We start from the raw sequence: 19,708 nt of genomic DNA on the forward strand, positions 1-19,708 counted from the left end.
AAATTTCCCTTGTTTATTGATGTCACACTCCTCCCTATTATCTACTCCTGACCCTCATGGACCTACCAAGCAATTCAAATGGCCATTGGAAACAGATCAATGCTGGGTTACAGAAGATGATATTCTGTGTACAATCAACACCCCATCTCTTACATTATCCTCTTCCAGAAAGTACTTTATCTCAGAAAACGATGCTGCGAGGATTTCAAGTGTGCATCCGAACTTGATCATTGATGATCAATGAATTATTGATAATTGAAAACATGGTAATATAATGATTTTTCATTAAACTGAATAGTCATTTAGAATGTTATTGCCACCTGTCATTCTCAATCAGGTTATGTACAGCAAAGCCAATGTTTGGGATTAACTTGATATCCGAAATAGATTGAAATGGTATACATATATGTGCCTACATATACAGCATTGCATAGGAATAGGCGTTATTGCACCTACTATGCCAACTTTGAGAAGAGCTGGAAAGCAAACAAAAAATATTATATCTCTAATTTTTGTATATTATGTAGAAAACATGTTGAGGTATAATTTTCAATGAAGTTCATCTCAAGGTTACGTGATCCACAGGGTCAAATTCAAGGTCAAAAGGTCATCAAACTTTATACTGCTCCTATATAACAAATAATGACAGATTTGGATTGCCTATGCAATTAGCTTTCCAAAGACACCAATATCAACCAATTTGGCCTAGTAGTTACAGAGATATGACCATTTGAAAATTGACGGGTGCGTCCATTTTGGCCAAAATCGCCAAAAAAGGGCGTGCCGTAGCGCGAAAACCGTTTGTCTGAGGGAGCTGAAATTTGAAATTTCAGCTTTTTCAGCCGAAATTACCCCATAAACCAAATTTCAGCCAATTTGGAAAGGGTAAGGTGTAACCCATTGGGTGATCTGACACTGACCCATACGTGTAATATTGTGTTTTTGATTCTTCGTTACAGTAATTTGACTGGAATATTTTATTGCTTTTATTTGCACGATAATCGAAAACCAAAATGGCGATCATTTAGGCGTAGCACCATCTCTCACCAAGATTTCAGACTTTCAGATCTGAAACATTTATTTTCGCATCAAAACTAACCCTGAAACAAATCAGTGAAATTTCTATTAGTATAAAACAGGGAATAAGGACATTTGATCACATTTTGGTCCGTCATAAATGAAACGCTTACCAAATTTTAAATGTCATCTCCCTCTTCTATCACACCCAAGGTGAACTATAGTGTCATTGACACTTTCATATAATTATGCAGTCATATTTTACATGTTAATTCTGTTGCATTGTGCTTATCTGACAGAAGCTTTTTTAAATGCACAGACAGATACTAGACATAGTTTGTGTAAATGCTGCATAAAATGTTGGGAAAATAAATATGTCAGAATAAATGCAGTCGAGTGGTTATACATTTCACCCAAATTTCAATTTGTTTTATTGCAGATACATCTCGAAAATGTTTCTTCGCGGGGATTCAGTTATTCTTGTTCTCAGAAATCCACTTGCAGCCGGAAAGTAGATTTAATAAGTTAGTTGAGTCTGTTGTGTAATTGTGCTTGTCATTCTTGTAAGTAAATGGTTAACCTGTAAAACTTTTACCACACTCGCTCTCAAGCACTTGAGAATATAATGTCTTGTACTTTCGTCACGCAATTATCTCACGCTTATCAGTTGATTTTGTCCACAATATTAGTTTTCCTGTCAGTCTTCTTTACATGGAATGAAGTTTAATCGAGAACCTTTATAATGTGATTTCAAGAAGAATGATATACTTAGAATCATGAGATGTATGTACGAGGTATTTACATTTCACTTGGCATATAACGGTTTTTTACGTGATCACTAATGCTAAGAAATTGCAGTGACGTTGCTATTTTATGAAATCCATTATTACCGTTTTACTCAATGCGTGTTTACAGACATGTTCAGTCATTCCATGAGTCCAAATAAATCATTTGCATTTTGTAGAAAACAGTCCTAGTGCATAAGTATTAATTACCAAAAATGTAAAGCCGGCCATGTCTGTAGCGTCATATAATCATAAATATTAGCAGACATGAAATATGGACACATCAGGATTGAATAAAAACATCATAAGTCATAGACACAAGTACATCATTTGATACTGGTTTAATAAAAGAGTGGTAAAATGTACATAATAAATAATATGCTCTCACGTTAGGCATAATATGCCCAACAGGAGTTCAGATGGAATCTAGCAAGTGAACATAGAGAGGTCAATACCTTTAAGAATGAGAAGGTACAACCAAATAATATTAACAAAATACTGTATGCCATGAAAGTTCCATACCCATGTTTCTATACATCACAAATTTACACACCCTCCTAAGACCACATACCTTCCTTGATGTCCACTATCCATGATTAATTCCATGTCAAATGCAAATATCAGGAGGACATTAATTCACATATATTAGATATAATGCTAACTAGAAGTAGCAAGTAATGAAATTAAATTGATGGTGCTTTATACCCATTGGTAGAGATGGTGTTAAGTGAAATTCACACTATTTTTACCCACTAGCTGAAACTTGTGGACATCTTCTGGGGGGTGGGGGATAATAACACAACGCGTATACAGGCACCGGTAATCAGCATCAGACTCTGAAGGTGTAGGAATCACTGAGCGTTACGTAACGCACCCAGCGATATGGCGTGAAGGAGTGAGAGCCATTGAGCACCAGCACCTGCGCAACCCTCAGCTGTGACGGCACGTAGTTGGAAACCTCAAACGTCAGCACGGCGGGCCCGATCTCCATGCGCTGAGCCTTCGTGCGTGTTGTCAGGAACAGCTACAAAATGGAAATATTTTGTGGACATTTGTTGGTATTGGTAGCATGACAAATATTATTTGGATATATAACAGTAAAGACAAGTCGAATAACTCACTGTCTGGTGTATGAGGGCACACTTATTGGTGGAAATCGGATCCAATGGGGTCGAAGATTAGTGGATCCAGCCGTTTTTGGAGTGGTGCTATTAAGGACACACCTCTTTTAATACTGAGTGTGATTAAATAGCCTTCATGCCATGGCATCAAAACTAATACCAAGAATGTCTTGTTATTAAACTCGCTGAAGAATACAAAGCACGGGTACCTTAAATTGTGCGATGTGACTCGTCTCTCCCATCATGCTGTTCACTTTCCACAAAATTTGCTTCTCTTTGGGCTGGAATTCTGCCGTTTGCCCGGATAAGCCCAACTGATGTGACATCCTGTAAACGCAACACCCACTACCCAATCACAAATCAACATTGAAATTTTAGTCGTGTACTCAATTATGGAGTACTTAGGGTTAGAGATAATTAAATTTTAATATCAAGATATCAACAAAAGCTAATAACACATGTATTATTTATTAGCCCTTGATATTAATTTTGTGTTTCGCTAGTCCTCCCACCAATCCATCATGAATGACTCGAATCTTTCACAGAATATACATTGTTACTATTTTCCAACTGTAACTTAATGGAATATTATATGCTACATATTTACAGTAAATGATGACATACCCTGAAGTCTCCTTCGGAACAGGTATAGTTAGAGAGATGTTCACTGCTTTAGTTCTTGCTGGAATATCACAGCGAAGCTTCAATATGACCTCCATGTCCCTATGAAACATTCACTAGAATAAGCTCAATGTAATGGGAAAACTGGATACTTTTGGTACAATCAACTATATAGTGCATATTTAATTTCATCATTGTAATTTGTAAAGTAGAAGGTAATGCAGAAACATTAAGATAAGCCAAAAATAATCACAGAATACAGTATGTAGAAGCATTTCAGAAGTATGCCAAAGGAAGGAAATCAGAGTAGAGATGTATAGAGTTGAATTAGATTGAAAGCCATGCATGGACACTGATTAGAACACATTGGAATCCAGTAGGATAAACATTTTGGAGTACCTGCTAACATCATAGTCCTCCACAACGGTCTGTAACCTGAATGGCAACGTGTGTCCTACTTCTCCCCCAATCTGGTAGGTCAACACTGAAAACTAAAGACAAGTCAGATGACACAGGTTGGACCATTAGTTATAAAATTTTGCAATTATAAGATAGAAACTATTTAAAGTGATTACGTCACGAATTTCTAGTACCCTTCAAGTAGTATATTTGTGTGTTAATGTACAAAATAAAATGTATGAAAATACAATTAGTGTTTCTGTTTACTTTTCATGCTTATATACCTTCTTTATATGCCCTAATTTGCTGGTGAAAAACCGAGAGACGCCAGTATCTGAACAGTACTGGGGGAATAGTGTTAGACAACAGAAATTACCAAATCGTCTAGATTTTTGCAAATTTAACCAACGTAAATACATTTTTATCAGGTGAGAGCTTGAGGATATATTTAGTAACGTTAGTTCTTACTTTTAATGAAAAAAAAAAAAGGGATTTTTTTTTTTACAAATTTTACCGTGGAAAATTCGTGACGTAGTCAATTTCATGTGAAACAAAGAATTGGAACTTTAGAACGAATGCTGTTAAAATAGATGCTGCTTGTTAGTTTAAATAGCAATTCTGCTCAAAATCAAAAGAAATTTTGAATACCACAATGTCTAGTGTGAAAATTACCAAGCACTACAGGGAATGGTTGACAAAGTAAAATTCTGTAAACACGGCTATTTAGAGAGATTAATTTTCTGCCAAGAACTGTGTGCAAGGATGACTCCTCACCTCGCCCTGAGGAGGGTTGATCAAGTAGTTGTTTCCTGCATCTGCCTTCTTTACACAATCATGAAATTTACAGCCTTCCAACGTGGTGCTGCCATAGCCTATGAGAATTTTTTATGAAGAAACAGTTATTTTTGTGCATTGAAATGCCTAAAAGCAACCACGTGTGTATTCCAGTATTAGTTGTGATGTGTGAATATTCTCCTCTCTCTCTCGTGCTCCCTCTCTCTCTCCCTCCCCTATACCAGGAATTCTACCGCGCCGTGGAACCGGCTGCCGCTAGCGGCAGAGGCCGAGCGAGATCGGCAAGGCGCGGGACCGACCTGGACAATCGATTTCCAGGGCGACTTTTGCTTTTGGGGTCGCCCCCGATATCGTATTTTCGGGGGCTCTTTTTGGCATTTCGGGGGCGAAACCGCCCGCCGCCCCCGTGTATTTTTTCCCCTGTTGTTGAGCCCTAAATTAGCGTCAGATTATAAAAAAATATAGGACAGATCTGATGGGCCTACTTGCAGTGGTAGTGCCTCAATTCAGTGTAGTCTGTAGTATGGTACATGTGCAATCTGTGTATTTTACAGGGCAGCAGTTTTGCAAAAACCAAAATCAGAACTTACTCCTGAAGAACTCGCAAAACGGGAGGAAGAGGAATTTAACACCGGACCCCTGTCTGTCCTTACTCAGTCAGTGAAAAACAATACACAAGTTCTCATAAACTGCAGAAATAACAAGAAGCTGCTTGCAAGAGTGAAAGCATTTGACAGGTATATTTGACAGTTTTATACCTAGTGTTACACTATATGTTGACTGTGATCCAATCAGCTTAATGATTTGTGATACACATAACCTATTTCCCTATAAAGTATGAATATGACCATCTAATCCACATTGTTGAGAAATGCTAGATTAACTGACACCTTGTGTTGTTTGTAAATACTTAACCTTATCACCAATTTATATTTGTTTGTCAATTTTAAATGCTGGTTAGTAATATAAATCTCAATTGAAAATCATCTTCATGTGTTGTGAATGTAGTTGTAAAAGATTTCAAGTGGCATCCGCCGAATTGGAGGTTGATCTAATGTGAATTCAGTGGTGAGGTTATATAAACTTCAAAGGGACACCAGGTGTCAGTTGTTCTAGCATTTGCAATTTGCCAACAGTGTGGATTAGACAGCCTTATACCTCCTTTAAAATTGTGATTTTTGAAATAAAATTGAAAAATGAAAATGTAGATGAAATAGTTCTAACTTATTCGCTGGAATATTACTGATTACTCCAGCATAAAAATTACTGCGAGTTTGTGCTGTTTTTTTGCTATAAAACAGAAAAAGAACAGCAAACTTGCACTTGTATTCCTGCCATATTCGAGTGACTATATCGGTGCGGTTTTGAATTTCAGACACTGTAATATGGTCCTTGAGAATGTAAAGGAGATGTGGGTGGAACAACCAAAAACAGGCAAAGGCAAGAAGAAATCCAAACCAGTTAACAGAGACAGGTAAGGTTTCTCTCTTATTAGTTCACATTGACATCGTCAAGATGAGCTATTGCCTTGGGGTGTCGTCCGTCGTACGTCCGTCCGTCTGTCCGTCAACATTTGGCTACGGTCAACAATAACTTGGGAACCATTTGACCCACATGTTTCAAATTGCATACAGTTGTTACTCCTATGGGAGAGATGTGAACGTCCTATTTTGGAGCATGCCAGTTTACCTACTTTCGAGCCACGTCCACTTTTTGGCAAAAACGGAAATTGCCATAAGTCAGTTCAGGTTCAACGGATTTTGCTAATTTTTGGTATGTGAATGAATAAGGACTGGCCCCAAAACATATCACAGGGGTTTTGATATTTTTTTTAAATTATGCAAATTAGGTAGATTTTGCCAATTTCACTATGCATTTCAGTGTCTGCCTACGGTCAATGATAACTCAAGAACCGTTTGACCCACATGTTTCAAATTGCATACAGTTGTTTACTCTATGGGAGGCGATTTGTACGTTCTATTTTAGAGCACGCCAGTTGACCTCTTCGAGCCACCGCTCTTTTTTGGCAAAATGTGAAATGGCCATCTAGATTTTCGATTTTGTTAAATTTACCTACCTACCTAATCTTACATACGGGTCATTCCGTGTCAAATCACCCAAAAAATGGAATTTACACCTGCCTCCTTCAAAATTGGCTGAAATTTGGTTTATGGGTAATTTAGGCTGAAAAATGAAATTCCAAATTTCAGCTCCGTCGGACAAACGGTTTTCGCGCTACGGCACCCCTTTTTGGCGATTTTGCCAAAATGGACGCACCGTCAATTTTCATGGTCAGTATCTCTGTAACTACATAGGCCAAGATTGGTGAATTGGTGTCTTGTCGGAAATGACTATTGCATAGGCATCCAAATCTGTCATTATTTGTTATATAGAGCAGTATATAAGTGTTGATGAACCTTTTGGCGCTTTACTTTGCACTGTGGATTACGTTAACCTATGAGATGAACTTCATTGAAAATTATACCTTCAACATGTTTTCTACATATATACAAAATGGAGAATATAATATTTTTTGTTGGCTTTCAGCTTCTTTCAAAGTTGGCATACGTAGGTGGCAATAACGCCTAGTACTTCCTATGCAATGCTGTACATGTAGGCACGATATGTATCCATACCAATCTATTTAGATATCAGTTACACCAAACATTGGCCTTGCTGTACATAAACTGATTTGAGATGAAGGTGCAATACAACATTACTAAATGACTATTCAGTTTAATGAAAAATCATATCTATAATTACCATGTTTTCATTATCAGTATTCATTGATCATCAAATGATCAATCGGATGCACCTGAATCCTCGGCAGCATCGTTTTCCTGAGATGAACGTACGTTTCTGGAGAGGCGAGGTTAAGCTATGGGGTGTTGATTTATTGTACACAGAATATCATCTTCATGTTAACGCAGCATTGATCTGTTTCATGGCCTTTGATAGTTGTTGGTCATGAGGGTGCATTAATTGATGTGGTAGTCACCAACTCTCTGAATTTCTCACCATGCCAATCCACGGAAGCCGTCATAAAGACAACGACAAGTTTTGTTTTCTTTATTTATGATTGCACAGATGGTTATGGGATTCTAGTTATGCTATTACTGTCTCAGAATTTTGCAACATCACATAGGCAAAGGTGCTGTGAACGTATATGAGGGACTGTCAGTAGGACTAGTCACCCAGGCTAGGCCTGCCAGCGCCATATAATTGACCGTTCTGACGCGCGACGAATTATGGATTTATGCGTGACAAGACTATCCTCAGGTATCACGTTTTTCATGTGAACCTGACAAACGAGGTGTAACTCATCAGGCTTCAGGTTAAAGGCGAGGTTTGATATGGTTGAAAACTATCAAAGAGACACTGCAATACCACGATTTGTCAGTTCACTCTATTGTACATGTGTAAAGTTTGCAGTAACCAAGCTGGACCTGCGGTTTAGTACATGTTTTCAGACAGTTTCATGACGCAGACTGAACACGACCATCTGTGCAATTCAGAAATACAGGAACAAATTGATCTGCTGTCTTATGCGGCTTTCCGTGGATTGATGGTTGATGGAAATTTCGGAGGAGTTTGGTGTTAACATCATTTTTGCACCTAATGGCCTACCAGCATTCAAATGGCCTTTGGAACAGGTCAATGATGGGTTCAGAAGATGATATTTCTGTGTACAATCCACCCAATCTTTACTTATCTCTTCCGAAAGTTATTTATTCAGGAAATCGATGCACTGCGAGGATTTCAGTGTGCATCGACTTGATCATTGAATGATCCTGAATTATTGATATTTGAAACTGGTAATATATGATTTTTCATTAATGATAGTCATAGAATGATTATTGCCACCTGTGCATCTCAATCGGTTATGCTACGCAAGCAATGTTTTGGGATTAACTTGATACCGAAATAGATTGAAATGGTATACATTTGTGCCATACGATTACCGCATTGCCCATATGCGTAGGCCTTTTGCACTACTATGCATTTGAGAAGATTGGAAAGAACAAAAATATTTATCTTCTAATTTTTGTATATTATGTTAGAACATGTTGAGGTATTAATTTTCAATGAGTTCGATCTCAAGGTTAGGTGAATACAGGGTTCAAATTCCAAGGTAAGTCATCAAACTTTATACTGGCTGCCTATATAACAATAAGACATTTGGTTGGCCTTATGCAATTATGCTTTCCAAGACCCATATCAACCAATTTGGCAACTAGTGTTAACAGGATATGACCATTTGAAAAATTGACAGGGTGGTCCATTTTGGCCAAAATCGCAAAAAGGGCGTTTGCCGTAGCCGCGAAAACCGTTTGTCTGGGGAGCTGGAAATTTGAAATTCAGCTCTTTTCAGCCGAATTTACCCCATCAACCAAATTCAGCAATTTTGGAAAGGGTACAGGTGTTTAACCCATTGGGTTGATCTGACACTATGACATCGTGTAATATTGTGTTTTTGATCTTGTTACAGTATTTGAATGGAATATTTGTATTGGCTTTTATTTGCACGTAATCGAAATAACCCAAAAGTGGTATCATTTATGGCCGTAGCACCAATCTCTTCACCAAGATTTCAGACTTCCCCGATCTGAAACATTTATTTTCGCTCAAACTAACCTGAAACAAATCACGTCGAAATTTCTTTGTATAAACAGGGCAATAGGCTTTGATCCATTTTTCGTCTAATGAACGCTTACCAATTTTTAAAGGTCATTCACGTTCTTCTAATTGACCCAAGTGTTGAACATTAGCTGTCATTGCCTTTATATTTTTGCAGATCTATTATCATGTTATTCTGTGTGTCATTGTGCTTTCTGACTGTAGTTTTGAAGCTTTTTTAATGCTGGTTTGAGAGTGTGTGTTTTGGTGTGGTGTGCAGGAGGTGTGTTGTTGTGTGGAATATGTTCAGAATAAATGCGCAGTCGATTGGTAAGTACATTTCACGGCATTTCATTGTGTTTATTGAGGATACATCGTCGAAAATGTTTTGCTGTCGCGGGATTCAGTTTTTCGTGTGCTTGTGCGAGAAATCCATTAGGCAGCCGGTAAGTAGAGTTTAAATTAGTTAGATTGGTCTGGTTGTAATTGCTTGTATTTGTAAGTAAATGGACTTAACCTGAGTTAAAACTTTACGCACACGCGTCGCGTCTGGCGGAGCATTGAGAATACTATGTCTATGTACTTTCTTCACGACATTATTTCTACGTTATCAGTTGTTTTGTCCACATATTAGTTTTCTGTCGTGCTTTTTACTGGAATGAAAGTCTTAATCGAGACCATTTATAATCGCTCGATTTCAAGTAGTGAATTACTTGAATATGAGATGTCATGTCGAGGTATTTACTTTCCTTGGCATATAACGGTTTTTTACGTGTCCTAGATGCTAAGAAACTTTGCAGTGAGTTTGCTATTTTATGAAATCCATCTAATTTACCGTATTTTATCACATGCGTGTTTCAGACATGTCAGTTTCATGGTCCAAAATAAATCATTGCATTTTGTTAGAAAACAGTCCGGTGTAGTGTATAAGTTTAAATTACCAAAAATTGTTAGACGGCCATGTCTGTGGTTCATTAATCTACATATTAGCAATGCAATGTATGGACACCATCTAGGATTGAATAAAACTCATAAGTCATAGGGCACGAGTACATTTTGCATAATGGTTTTAATAAAGAGTGGTAATGTACATATAAATATATGCCTTCACGTTTAAGGCCATTTAATATGCCCAACTGGAGTTAGATGGCATTCTAGCAAGTGACATAGAGGGTCAATACCTTGTAAGAATGGACGTACAAACCAAGATAATATTACAAATATGTATGCCATGAAGTTCCTACCCATTGTTTCTATATCACAATTTCACCACCCTCCTTACAACCCATACCTTCCCTTCAGCGATGTCACTGATCCGAGCAGTCTTCAGATTCGCTGCTCAATGAAATTCGTGGAGGACATTAATTACATCTATTGATATAATTGCATAACTAGAGTAGCAAAGTATGAATTAATTGTATCGATGGTTGACTTCTCTACATTCGGTTAGGACCGATGGGCCAGTCACATGTTAAGTGAATCACACTAATTTCTTACCCACTAGTGACTTCCAGTGGACATCTTCTGGGGGACATCAACAAAGAGGTGGGAGATAATACACAAGGTATACAGGCCCACGGTATCAGCCATCAGACTCTGAAGGTGTAGGCATCGCTGAGCGTTACGTTAACGACAGATTATGGCGTGAAGAGCAGTTGCGAAGAGCCTGAGCACCAGACGTGCGCAATCAGCTGTAGGACGTAGTGGACTCAAACGTCAGCACGGTGGGCCCGCTCTCATGCGCTGAGCGCTTCGTGCGTGTTGTCAGGACGCTCAAATGGAAATATGTTGTTGGAATTTGTTAGCGTATTGGTGATTTTGGATATATAACAGTAAAGACAAGTCGATTAAACTCATGTCTGGTGTAATGAGGGCACATTATTGGGCTGGAAACGGTCCAAATGGCGGGTACGATGATTAGTGGATCAAAAAGCCGTTTTGGTGGCACGTGGTACTATTAAGGACAACCTCTATTTAATCTGAGTGTGATTAAACTAGCCTTCATCCATTGGCATCAAAACTTATACAAGAATGGCTTTTATTTAAACTCGACTTGAAGAATACAAAGCCGGGTACCTTTATTGTATGCGTATTGTGAATCGTTTCCTCTCTCCTGCTGTTCACTTTCCACATTTGCTTCTCTTGGGCTGGAATTTCTGCAGTTTTGCCGGATAGCCCAAACTGATGCGACTTCTGTAAACGACCCAAACCATACCCAATCACAAATCACATTGAACATTTTATGTCGTGTATCATTATGGGAGTACTTGGAGTTAGAGATAGTTAAATTTTAATATCAAGATTTTAACAACAGCTAATTACACATGTATTATTTATTAGCAGTTGATATTAAATTTTGTGTTTTCGATAGTCTCACCGATCTCATGAATGATCGAATCTTTACAGAATTATCATTGTTACTATTTTCCAACTGTATTATGGATATTTTATGCTACAATATTTTACACGTAAATGATGAATACCCTGAGTCTCCTTACGGAACAGGTATAGTTAGATGAGATGTTCCTGCTTTAGTTCTTGTAGGAATATCACAGCGAAGTCTTCAATAATGTCCTCATGTCCCTATGAAACATTCACTAGAATAAGCTCATGTAATGGGAAAACTGGGATACTTGTGGCTACAATCAACTCTTATGTGCATATTTAATTTCATCATTTGTAATTTGTAAAGTAAAGCGTTATGCGAACAATTATAGTAAGCAAAATGAATACAGATAAGTATGTAGAAGCATTTCAGAAGTATGCAAAGAGGAATCAGAGTAGAGTGTATAGGAGTTGAATTAGATGAGCATCATGACACTGATTAGAACCATTGGATCCAGTAGGATAAAATTTGGGTACTTTGACATTCATAGTCCTCACACGGTCTGTAACATGACCAAACGGCAACGATGATGTCCTTACTTCTCCCCAATCTGGCTAGGGTCAACACTGAAAACTAAGAGCAAGTCGATGAACAGGGTTGGACCATTAGTTATAAAATTTTGCATTTATAAGATAGAACTATTTAAAGTGATTACGTCCACGAATTTATCTAGTACCTTCAAGTAGTATATTTGTGTGCTTAATGTACGAAATAAATGTATGAAATAAATATAGTGTTTCTGTTATACTTTTCCATGCTTATATACCTTATCTTATTATGCCTAATTTGCCGCGTGAAACAAGAGAGCGCCAGTATATGACAGATAACTGGGGGTAGTGTTAGACAATGATAATTACCACAATCGTTCTAGATTTTTGCAAATTTAACCAAGTAACAAATTTTTCAGAGTGAGGCTTGAGGTATATTTTAGTAACGTTAGTCTTACTTTTATGAAAAAAAACGGCGATTTTTTTTTTACATAAATTTTACCGTGGAAATTCGTGCGTACGTCAATTTCATGTGAACAAAGAATTGGACTTTTAGAACGATGCTGTTAAAATAGGATGCTGCATGTAGTTTAGAATAGCCCAATTGCATCCTCAAATCAATAAGAATTTATGAATCCACCAATGTCTAGTTGATGGAAAATTACAAGCACTACAGGGAATGGTATGACAAAGTTAAATTCTGTTAAACACGGTTATTTAGAGGATTATTTTTGCAGAACTGTGTGCAAGGTATGACTCTTCCACTCGCCGCTGAGAGGGACAGGTGATAAGGTGGTTGTTTCCTGAAATCTGCTCTCTCTTACACATCATGAATTTACAGCTCTGTCACGTGGCTGATGCCATAAGCCTTATGAGACATATTTTTATGAAGAAAAGTTATTTTTGCTGCATTGAATGCCTAAAAGCAACACGTGTGTAATTCAAGTATTGTTGTGATGTTGTGAGATTTCTTCTCTCGTCTCGTGCTTCCTCTCTCTCTCCTCACTTTCCTGTCTCTGTCCTCTCTCCCTCTCTCTCTCTTCTCTCTCTGCTCGCCTCATTCTCTCTATCGTCTATCTCTCTCTCGCTATCTCTCTCCTCTCTCTCGCTCTCTCTCTCTTTCTCTCTCTTCATCTCTCTCGCTCTCTCTCTCTCTCTCCAACTCTCTCTCTCTCCTTCTCTCTTCGTCTTCGCTTCTCCTCTCTCTCGTCTCTCTCTCTCTCTCTCTCTCTTGCTCTCTCTCTCTCTCATCTCTTCCCCTCTTCTGCATCCTCTTTCTCTTCTCTCTCTGCTCTCTCTCTCTCTCTCTTCTCTCTTCTCTTCTCTCCCTCCTCTCTTCTTATCTCTCTTCTTCTCTTCTTCTCTCCGTCTCTCTCGCTTTCTCTCTCGCTCTTCATATTCTCTCCCTCATCCATCTTCTCTCTCAGCTTTCTCTCTCATGCCTCTGCTTCGTCGCATTTCTCGCCGCCCCTGCTATCTCTCTCTCTCTCTCCACTTCTCTCTTCCTCTCTCGTCGCTCTCTCTCCCTCTCTCTCGCTCTCTCTTCTCTCTCTTCTATCTCATCTCTATCTCTTCCTCCTCCTCTCTCTCTATCTATCCTCTCATCTTCTCTTCTCTCTTCTCTTCTCTCATTCTCTCATCTCTCTTCTCTGCTGCTCTTTTTTCTCTCTCTTCTCTCGATCTCATTCTCCTCTCTGCTTCTCTCTCTCTCTCTCTCTCTCTCTCTCTCTCTCTCTCTCCGTCTCGCTCATGTGTGATCGTATAAGGTTACCCTCAACCGCATATTGCCAGTACACTGTATAAGCGAATGTAATGCCTTGGCATTATTCAGACAAAGTCTAAGGGTACACTTGCACAGGGCCTCTTGAGTGCAACATCTAATTGATCTAATTAATCTTACACCAAATTGATCTAATTGAGGACCATGGATTGAAACATCTAATTGTTGCCTCGTCGCCGTGGGTTACACACCTGGCGCATGTCGGTCGTTGCCGATGACTATGTTGTCACTGAGTGCCATCTGGATGACACACGAGCCGGCAAGAAAGCTCTTCAGCTGGATCTGTCCACTGACCTCAGATCGCAGCACGTTCCCCTATAACGATGCAATTCGTGAACAACTGAACATCAAGGTTTATCCGGTGTTAACAATTGCAGATTTAAACCAGTAGTGTGATGATGCAGCACGGGTTTCCCCTGGAATTTCAGGTAGCACGTCGGGCTATTCATCCCTGATTGCTAATTGGAGTCAATTACGCACGTGTGTCATAATCAGCCCCACTGTACAGCGGTGAACTTGATCAGTTCACAGACATATACATCGAGCTGTGAACACACAGCATGGGTGGTATTTGGATTCTCAAAGGTAAACACAGCTGAAAATTAGGGCAAGTTATTTTGACAAAAGATCAGGAGATTTATGGCATATAGTATGTTAGATTCAACTTTAAAGCAATGTCAGACCCAACATTGTGTTGAAGGCCTGGGTAGAACCCTGATGGAGTATAAACAGCTAAACTACACTGATTTACTAATGATCTCAGATGCCATAATTATACAATTTGGCACAACAACACAAAATGCTTAGAGTATGTAACAACAAAGATTGTAATTAAATGATTTTGTTGTGATTTTATTGACCTTTTCACTAATTAGGTTAACATTTGGCTTGATGTATCCCTTTTCTTGAACAATACTACATTAACTATCATACAATATTTACTTTTCATGTCTGTGTAAGAATGATTTATTGCTGAAAGAAGAGGTCTGTAAGAAATAAAACTTCCTAAATAGCTAACACATATAGCCTGAGGTACTAAACCTAACATTACCAGTACTCACATCACTCCCAAATAAGGCTGTCATTTTCTCAACCACATCAATGAACACCTCATTGCGTCTCAGTTCAAGATCAGCTTGAGATGGAATCACAGGCTTGTTGGCTGCACTTCCTGGTGCGATCCTTCTCTCTACGCCAAACTACGCGACGAAACAAAAAAGGGAGATGGAAATGTGTATTTCGTACTAGTAGTTACAAAAACAAAAAATCACAAGTAAATAATAGGAAATCATAAAAATAGGAAAATATTTTTGCCTTTTCTCACCTTGAAACTTTGACAATCGACGAACTGGTTATTATGTTTAGAACATAATTATATTTACAAAACAACTGCTGCACAATAGAGTTTGGATGAAAACCCAAACATGTAATATAAAGTTACCAGCCCAGTCTGTGCTACACAATCCTTATAGATTGGTGCTGGCTCGCTGTAGATAAAAGGACGTATCTTCTCTGTAGCTGTCTGCTGTATGATGCCACCATCTACAACTTCATCCAGCATCTCATGAATAAGAACAAAGTTCTTCAGCAGTGCTCCTTCGCTGACATCACCACAAAAGTCTTTGCACAGATAGAACAACCTGCACAGGTAAAAGAGTGTCGGTTTGCTAACTGCCGATCATGTTTCAGTAATTGACCTGCTTAGTGTGACCTTTGCATAAAATTCACAGCTTTAGAGCAGTTGCTTTCAAAAGGTCTAATTTACCTACAGAAATCTTAATGAGTCTCAATGTCAGCCGAATTGATCCTGTTAGTATAAACGCTGTAAACATCAAATTCGTTTTTTAGGGTCGAGGGACTTTGACTGAAGTTGAGTGTACTCTAAATAAGACCAAGTGCTTGAGAATATCTCTATATAGCACCATAATCGTATATATATACATTGTACCATGATAATATGTATGCATATGTATATACACTGTATCATGATAATATGTATACATATATATATATATATATATACATTGTACCATGATAATATGTATACATAAATACATATACAATGTATCATGATAATATGTATACATATATATATATACATTGTACCATGATAATATCAGGAGTAAGATAATATAGGATATCCTATATTATCTTACTCCTGATAATATGTATACATAAATACATAGGTTCATGATAGCTATCGACAAATTTATTGACTTCTGTGGTTACCCTGATGATTGGCCTTCCCGATAAAGACACATGTACATAAACAGGGTTTTAGACAGAAGTTTACAAAGGATTTATTTCACCCTCAAATGTAACATTAGGTGTTGAAAATCCCTCATAATTTTACCGATACTCTCAATTAGTGATGTCACGATCATCGATTATACTCGATCATCGGTTGAACAGTGGCTCGAACCAAGCGCTTAGTGATGTCACGATCATCGATTATACTCGATCATCGGTTGAACAGTGGCTCGAACCAAGCGCTTGGTTATCAAAATCCATAATCAATTTCATTAAAAAAAGTTTAAAGAAAAATTTTCAATTTATTTTTTTAATTAAACTTGAACAAGAAAACTTAGAAAAGTGATGAGAATCAGAGATATCATCGCTACTATACAAGTTATCCTTTATTAACATACATGTATTATACACACAGTAGTAAACAGTGCAAAACAAACAGTAAACAGGGCTAAACAAGCACATACATGCACACACGTACATGCACACGACGTTACGCACACGCAGGCATTAAACACCCCGAGCAACCGATTGTAACCGATCATCGGTTACTTGGGTCCAACCGATGATCGATTACGAAATTACAACCGATTGACAACACTACTCTCAATGAATCATCATTACGTGTTTTACAGAATCCTCACCTTTGTAAAAATTCTGTGATGAGAAAAGGTGAGACATCTTTCTCCACGGAGCAGGCAAAATATAAATCGCCTTTCTTAACATATTGATAAACGTTTCCATCTTTCTCAAATCGAGGGGCTCCTGATCCTGTATGCAGATGTTCAAAAAATGTTTCTGTGACTTTCACAGGGACAGCTCCTCTATCTGCAATTGGGAGATATCAAAAGTCAACATTAATCATTATGATCAGGATGTTCTTAGCACCTGTTCACACACTCCCAACTAACTAGTTGTATTCAGCTCATTCAATTATATATTAGACCTTGATCATTAATTATCCTAACTTCCTAAGGTGACAGAGAGTGGTCGCTGCTAGAGTTTTACATCGTCTGTGGTTCATTTCTCACCCATTCCTGGAGATGGGCCCCACAATTTACATGGTTATCTGAGCCACGGGGGATTCATAGACCCTAATGTTCAGAGCAGCTTTTTATAGCCCGAGAAGATTACCTACCCTAACTGGGATCTTGGAATGTGTGATGAATATATATTGCATATTTAGGAGTCAGCTAAAGGTATGCCATCAAGTGCCAAACATATTTCTTATCACTTGTAAGCAGTGCTAAAATGCAGGTAACCTCAAGGTAGAAATACTAGCCAACGAAAATTTCAGTTCACTTGTCAAAAACTAAATTAGCTTTTCCAATTTATCCTTGATAGGGCTATTGACGTTTTCACTGTCCGAAAATGCAGAGGTTCACCGGTTTCACATCATTAGCCTCTTTATGGTTTATGATTAATTAAAAGCTCTCTTCGTTCCATGACTCCTGCATTATTCTTGTCTTACTGTGTTCTTCAAACTTATATTGCCTCTCATTCTTTTTCTCTGTTTCTTCCTACTCTCCGCTTGGCAAAGATATGTGGAATGAAGCACCATTTGTTATGGAAACAGGTGAGGGATGCTGGAAGTCTTTCTGCGGCAATAAGGGGGTCATACAACATAACAGAGCTCTATGATAAGGGGATATGGAGAACCCTACATACTAAATAGTCTATTTATTATTTCAATGCTGCCACTGCCATTTGTATAGACATGAATTATTAGCAGTTAGTTTTACTATCATTCTCTATTCCAGGCTTATACTAAACAGAGCTGGAATTATAATATTTCAGCTAGAACTATTTAATTTATATATATATCCATTTCATTGTTATATTTTGTTTTGAGCAAGATATAACATCACTGCACCCATCTATAAATGTTTCTGTTCTGTCACCTCTTGTGACTAGGGGACCAGCTATTTCAAGCACACCTTGTATGTTTTACTCAGGGGCGGATATAGGCCGTATTCCTGGTGTTCCGGAATACGGCCGTCATTTTTCAAATGCCCTACCAAAAATTTTATCAACATTTTATTTTTGAGAAATGTCTCTAAATTGCATCTCCGAGTGGCAAATTTGAAAAAAATTCTCCCCCTCCCCCCGTGCTTCCCCTGCCTCGGTGGCCTGCGGCCAGCTTGTGGTTGGTAACATGTTGACTTTACATGTAACATGTTAACGTGTAGAGCTCTGTCATTGCCAGTGGTGCTCATAGGGTCTATGTCCCCCAGGGTACACCCGGAACGTACCCTGGTAACTATCTGATATGGTTAGGGTTAGGGTTAAGGTTAGGGAGTAGGCGTAGGCGACTCCCTAGACTCGTTAGTGGAGTAGGCGAGGTACGGTCCGGCATATTAGATAGTACCAGCAGAGCATATAAATCACGTTGATTTATATGCTCTGGTACCAGGGTACGTTCCGGCAGTAACTTGGGGACCCTCTCAGCGCCAGTGGCACTTGGCACTGATTATCACTCACATTAATTGACATTGTTCATAATGATTACTGACTGTATGATTAATCATAAAGCTACACCAAACCATCCTCTTTGGTGCCATTGCCAGTGTCATTGGGGTGGAAACAGCTAGTGTGTACTCGTCTCAGCCATGTCGAAGTATGAGTAATGTACACGTACGTATCATCAAGATCGTATATAAAAGAAGGAGAGCGTACAACGGTGAAATGCTGAAACCATGTAGCAGTATTAGTCGAATTAATAAACTTTCCCAGTATTATTGATCAGCTGTCCTACCTTGTTAATATAAAACAAACCGCATGTCCCTACGATGCCTCTACGCTGAGATAATAGGCAGTGGCTACGGGTACGGTAGCCGTATCTTAATGTCTCGAGGCTACGGGTACGGGAGTCCATTCGCTTTCATACTTAACGAGACAAAGATGGCGGCGGTGGCGCCAGATTTCGAAATAACGCCTTGGGAAATAAATTCACGATTTGAGAGTTTAGATAAGCTAGAACCCTAACCCTAACCCTAACGCCAAAAAGGGGCTTCAACGACCGACGGCTACCGTACCCGTAGCCACTGTGGAGATAATAAGCGGTGAAAATCTGGTATTTTCGACGAAAACGCCGGAGCAGACTAAATAGCTGAATGATAATTAATGCTTGCTGAAAGGTGGAACCAGGAATGTATGCCATGCCTGCAGCCTCCTGCTCCTGCCTGCACTGCAGCGCTGGAACTGGACCTTCCAGTTCCAGTGCCAGTGGCAGTGCCAGGCAGTGGAAGACAACCCATATTGTGGCATTTCTAATTGCAACTTACAGTGTTTTAAAAGTAATAGCTCTCCCCTGCCGTTAAGTATGCACAGGTATTGTAACATAATTGCTTTTTCATTCTCAATTCACTCGTATAATTGTATACATGCCAATGATCAATACATAAATGCTGCATTAGGTGGGGGCTGCCATCTTGATCGGTCACAACAGCGAC

At 38.7% G+C, this 19,708-nt stretch overlaps 1 protein-coding gene across 1 annotated transcript; it reads right to left on the reverse strand.

Annotated features, from left to right (window-relative positions):
- Positions 1–2,118: 2,118 nt before the first annotated feature.
- Positions 2,119–19,691, reverse strand: LOC106805776 (AP-4 complex subunit mu-like). The gene is made up of 10 exons (XM_014807497.1): positions 19,541–19,691; positions 16,901–17,084; positions 15,451–15,649; positions 15,071–15,208; positions 14,201–14,324; positions 4,718–4,815; positions 3,944–4,035; positions 3,548–3,646; positions 3,133–3,250; positions 2,119–2,826 (listed from the first exon to the last, which is right to left on the reverse strand). The coding sequence occupies exons 1-10, from the start codon at positions 19,596–19,598 to the stop codon at positions 2,632–2,634; spliced, it is 1,305 nt and encodes a 434-aa protein (XP_014662983.1). The 5' UTR covers positions 19,599–19,691; the 3' UTR covers positions 2,119–2,631.
- Positions 19,692–19,708: the final 17 nt, after the last annotated feature.

Source organism: Priapulus caudatus, unplaced genomic scaffold, assembly GCF_000485595.1.
Source record: "Priapulus caudatus unplaced genomic scaffold, Priapulus_caudatus-5.0.1 Scaffold126, whole genome shotgun sequence".
Classification (NCBI taxonomy): domain Eukaryota; kingdom Metazoa; phylum Priapulida; class Priapulimorpha; order Priapulimorphida; family Priapulidae; genus Priapulus; species Priapulus caudatus.

Coding starts and splice junctions, on each gene's coding strand:
- LOC106805776 (XM_014807497.1), bottom strand. CDS start 19,598: ATGTTACAATACCTGTGCATACTTAACGGCAGGGGAGAGCTATTACTT. Junction 17,085..19,540: donor GCTATTACTTTTAAAACACT/GTAAGTTGCAAT, acceptor TCCCAATTGCAG/ATAGAGGAGCTGTCCCTGTG. Junction 3,251..3,547: donor GTTCCGAAGGAGACTTCAGG/GTATGTCATCAT, acceptor TTGCGTTTACAG/GATGTCACATCAGTTGGGCT.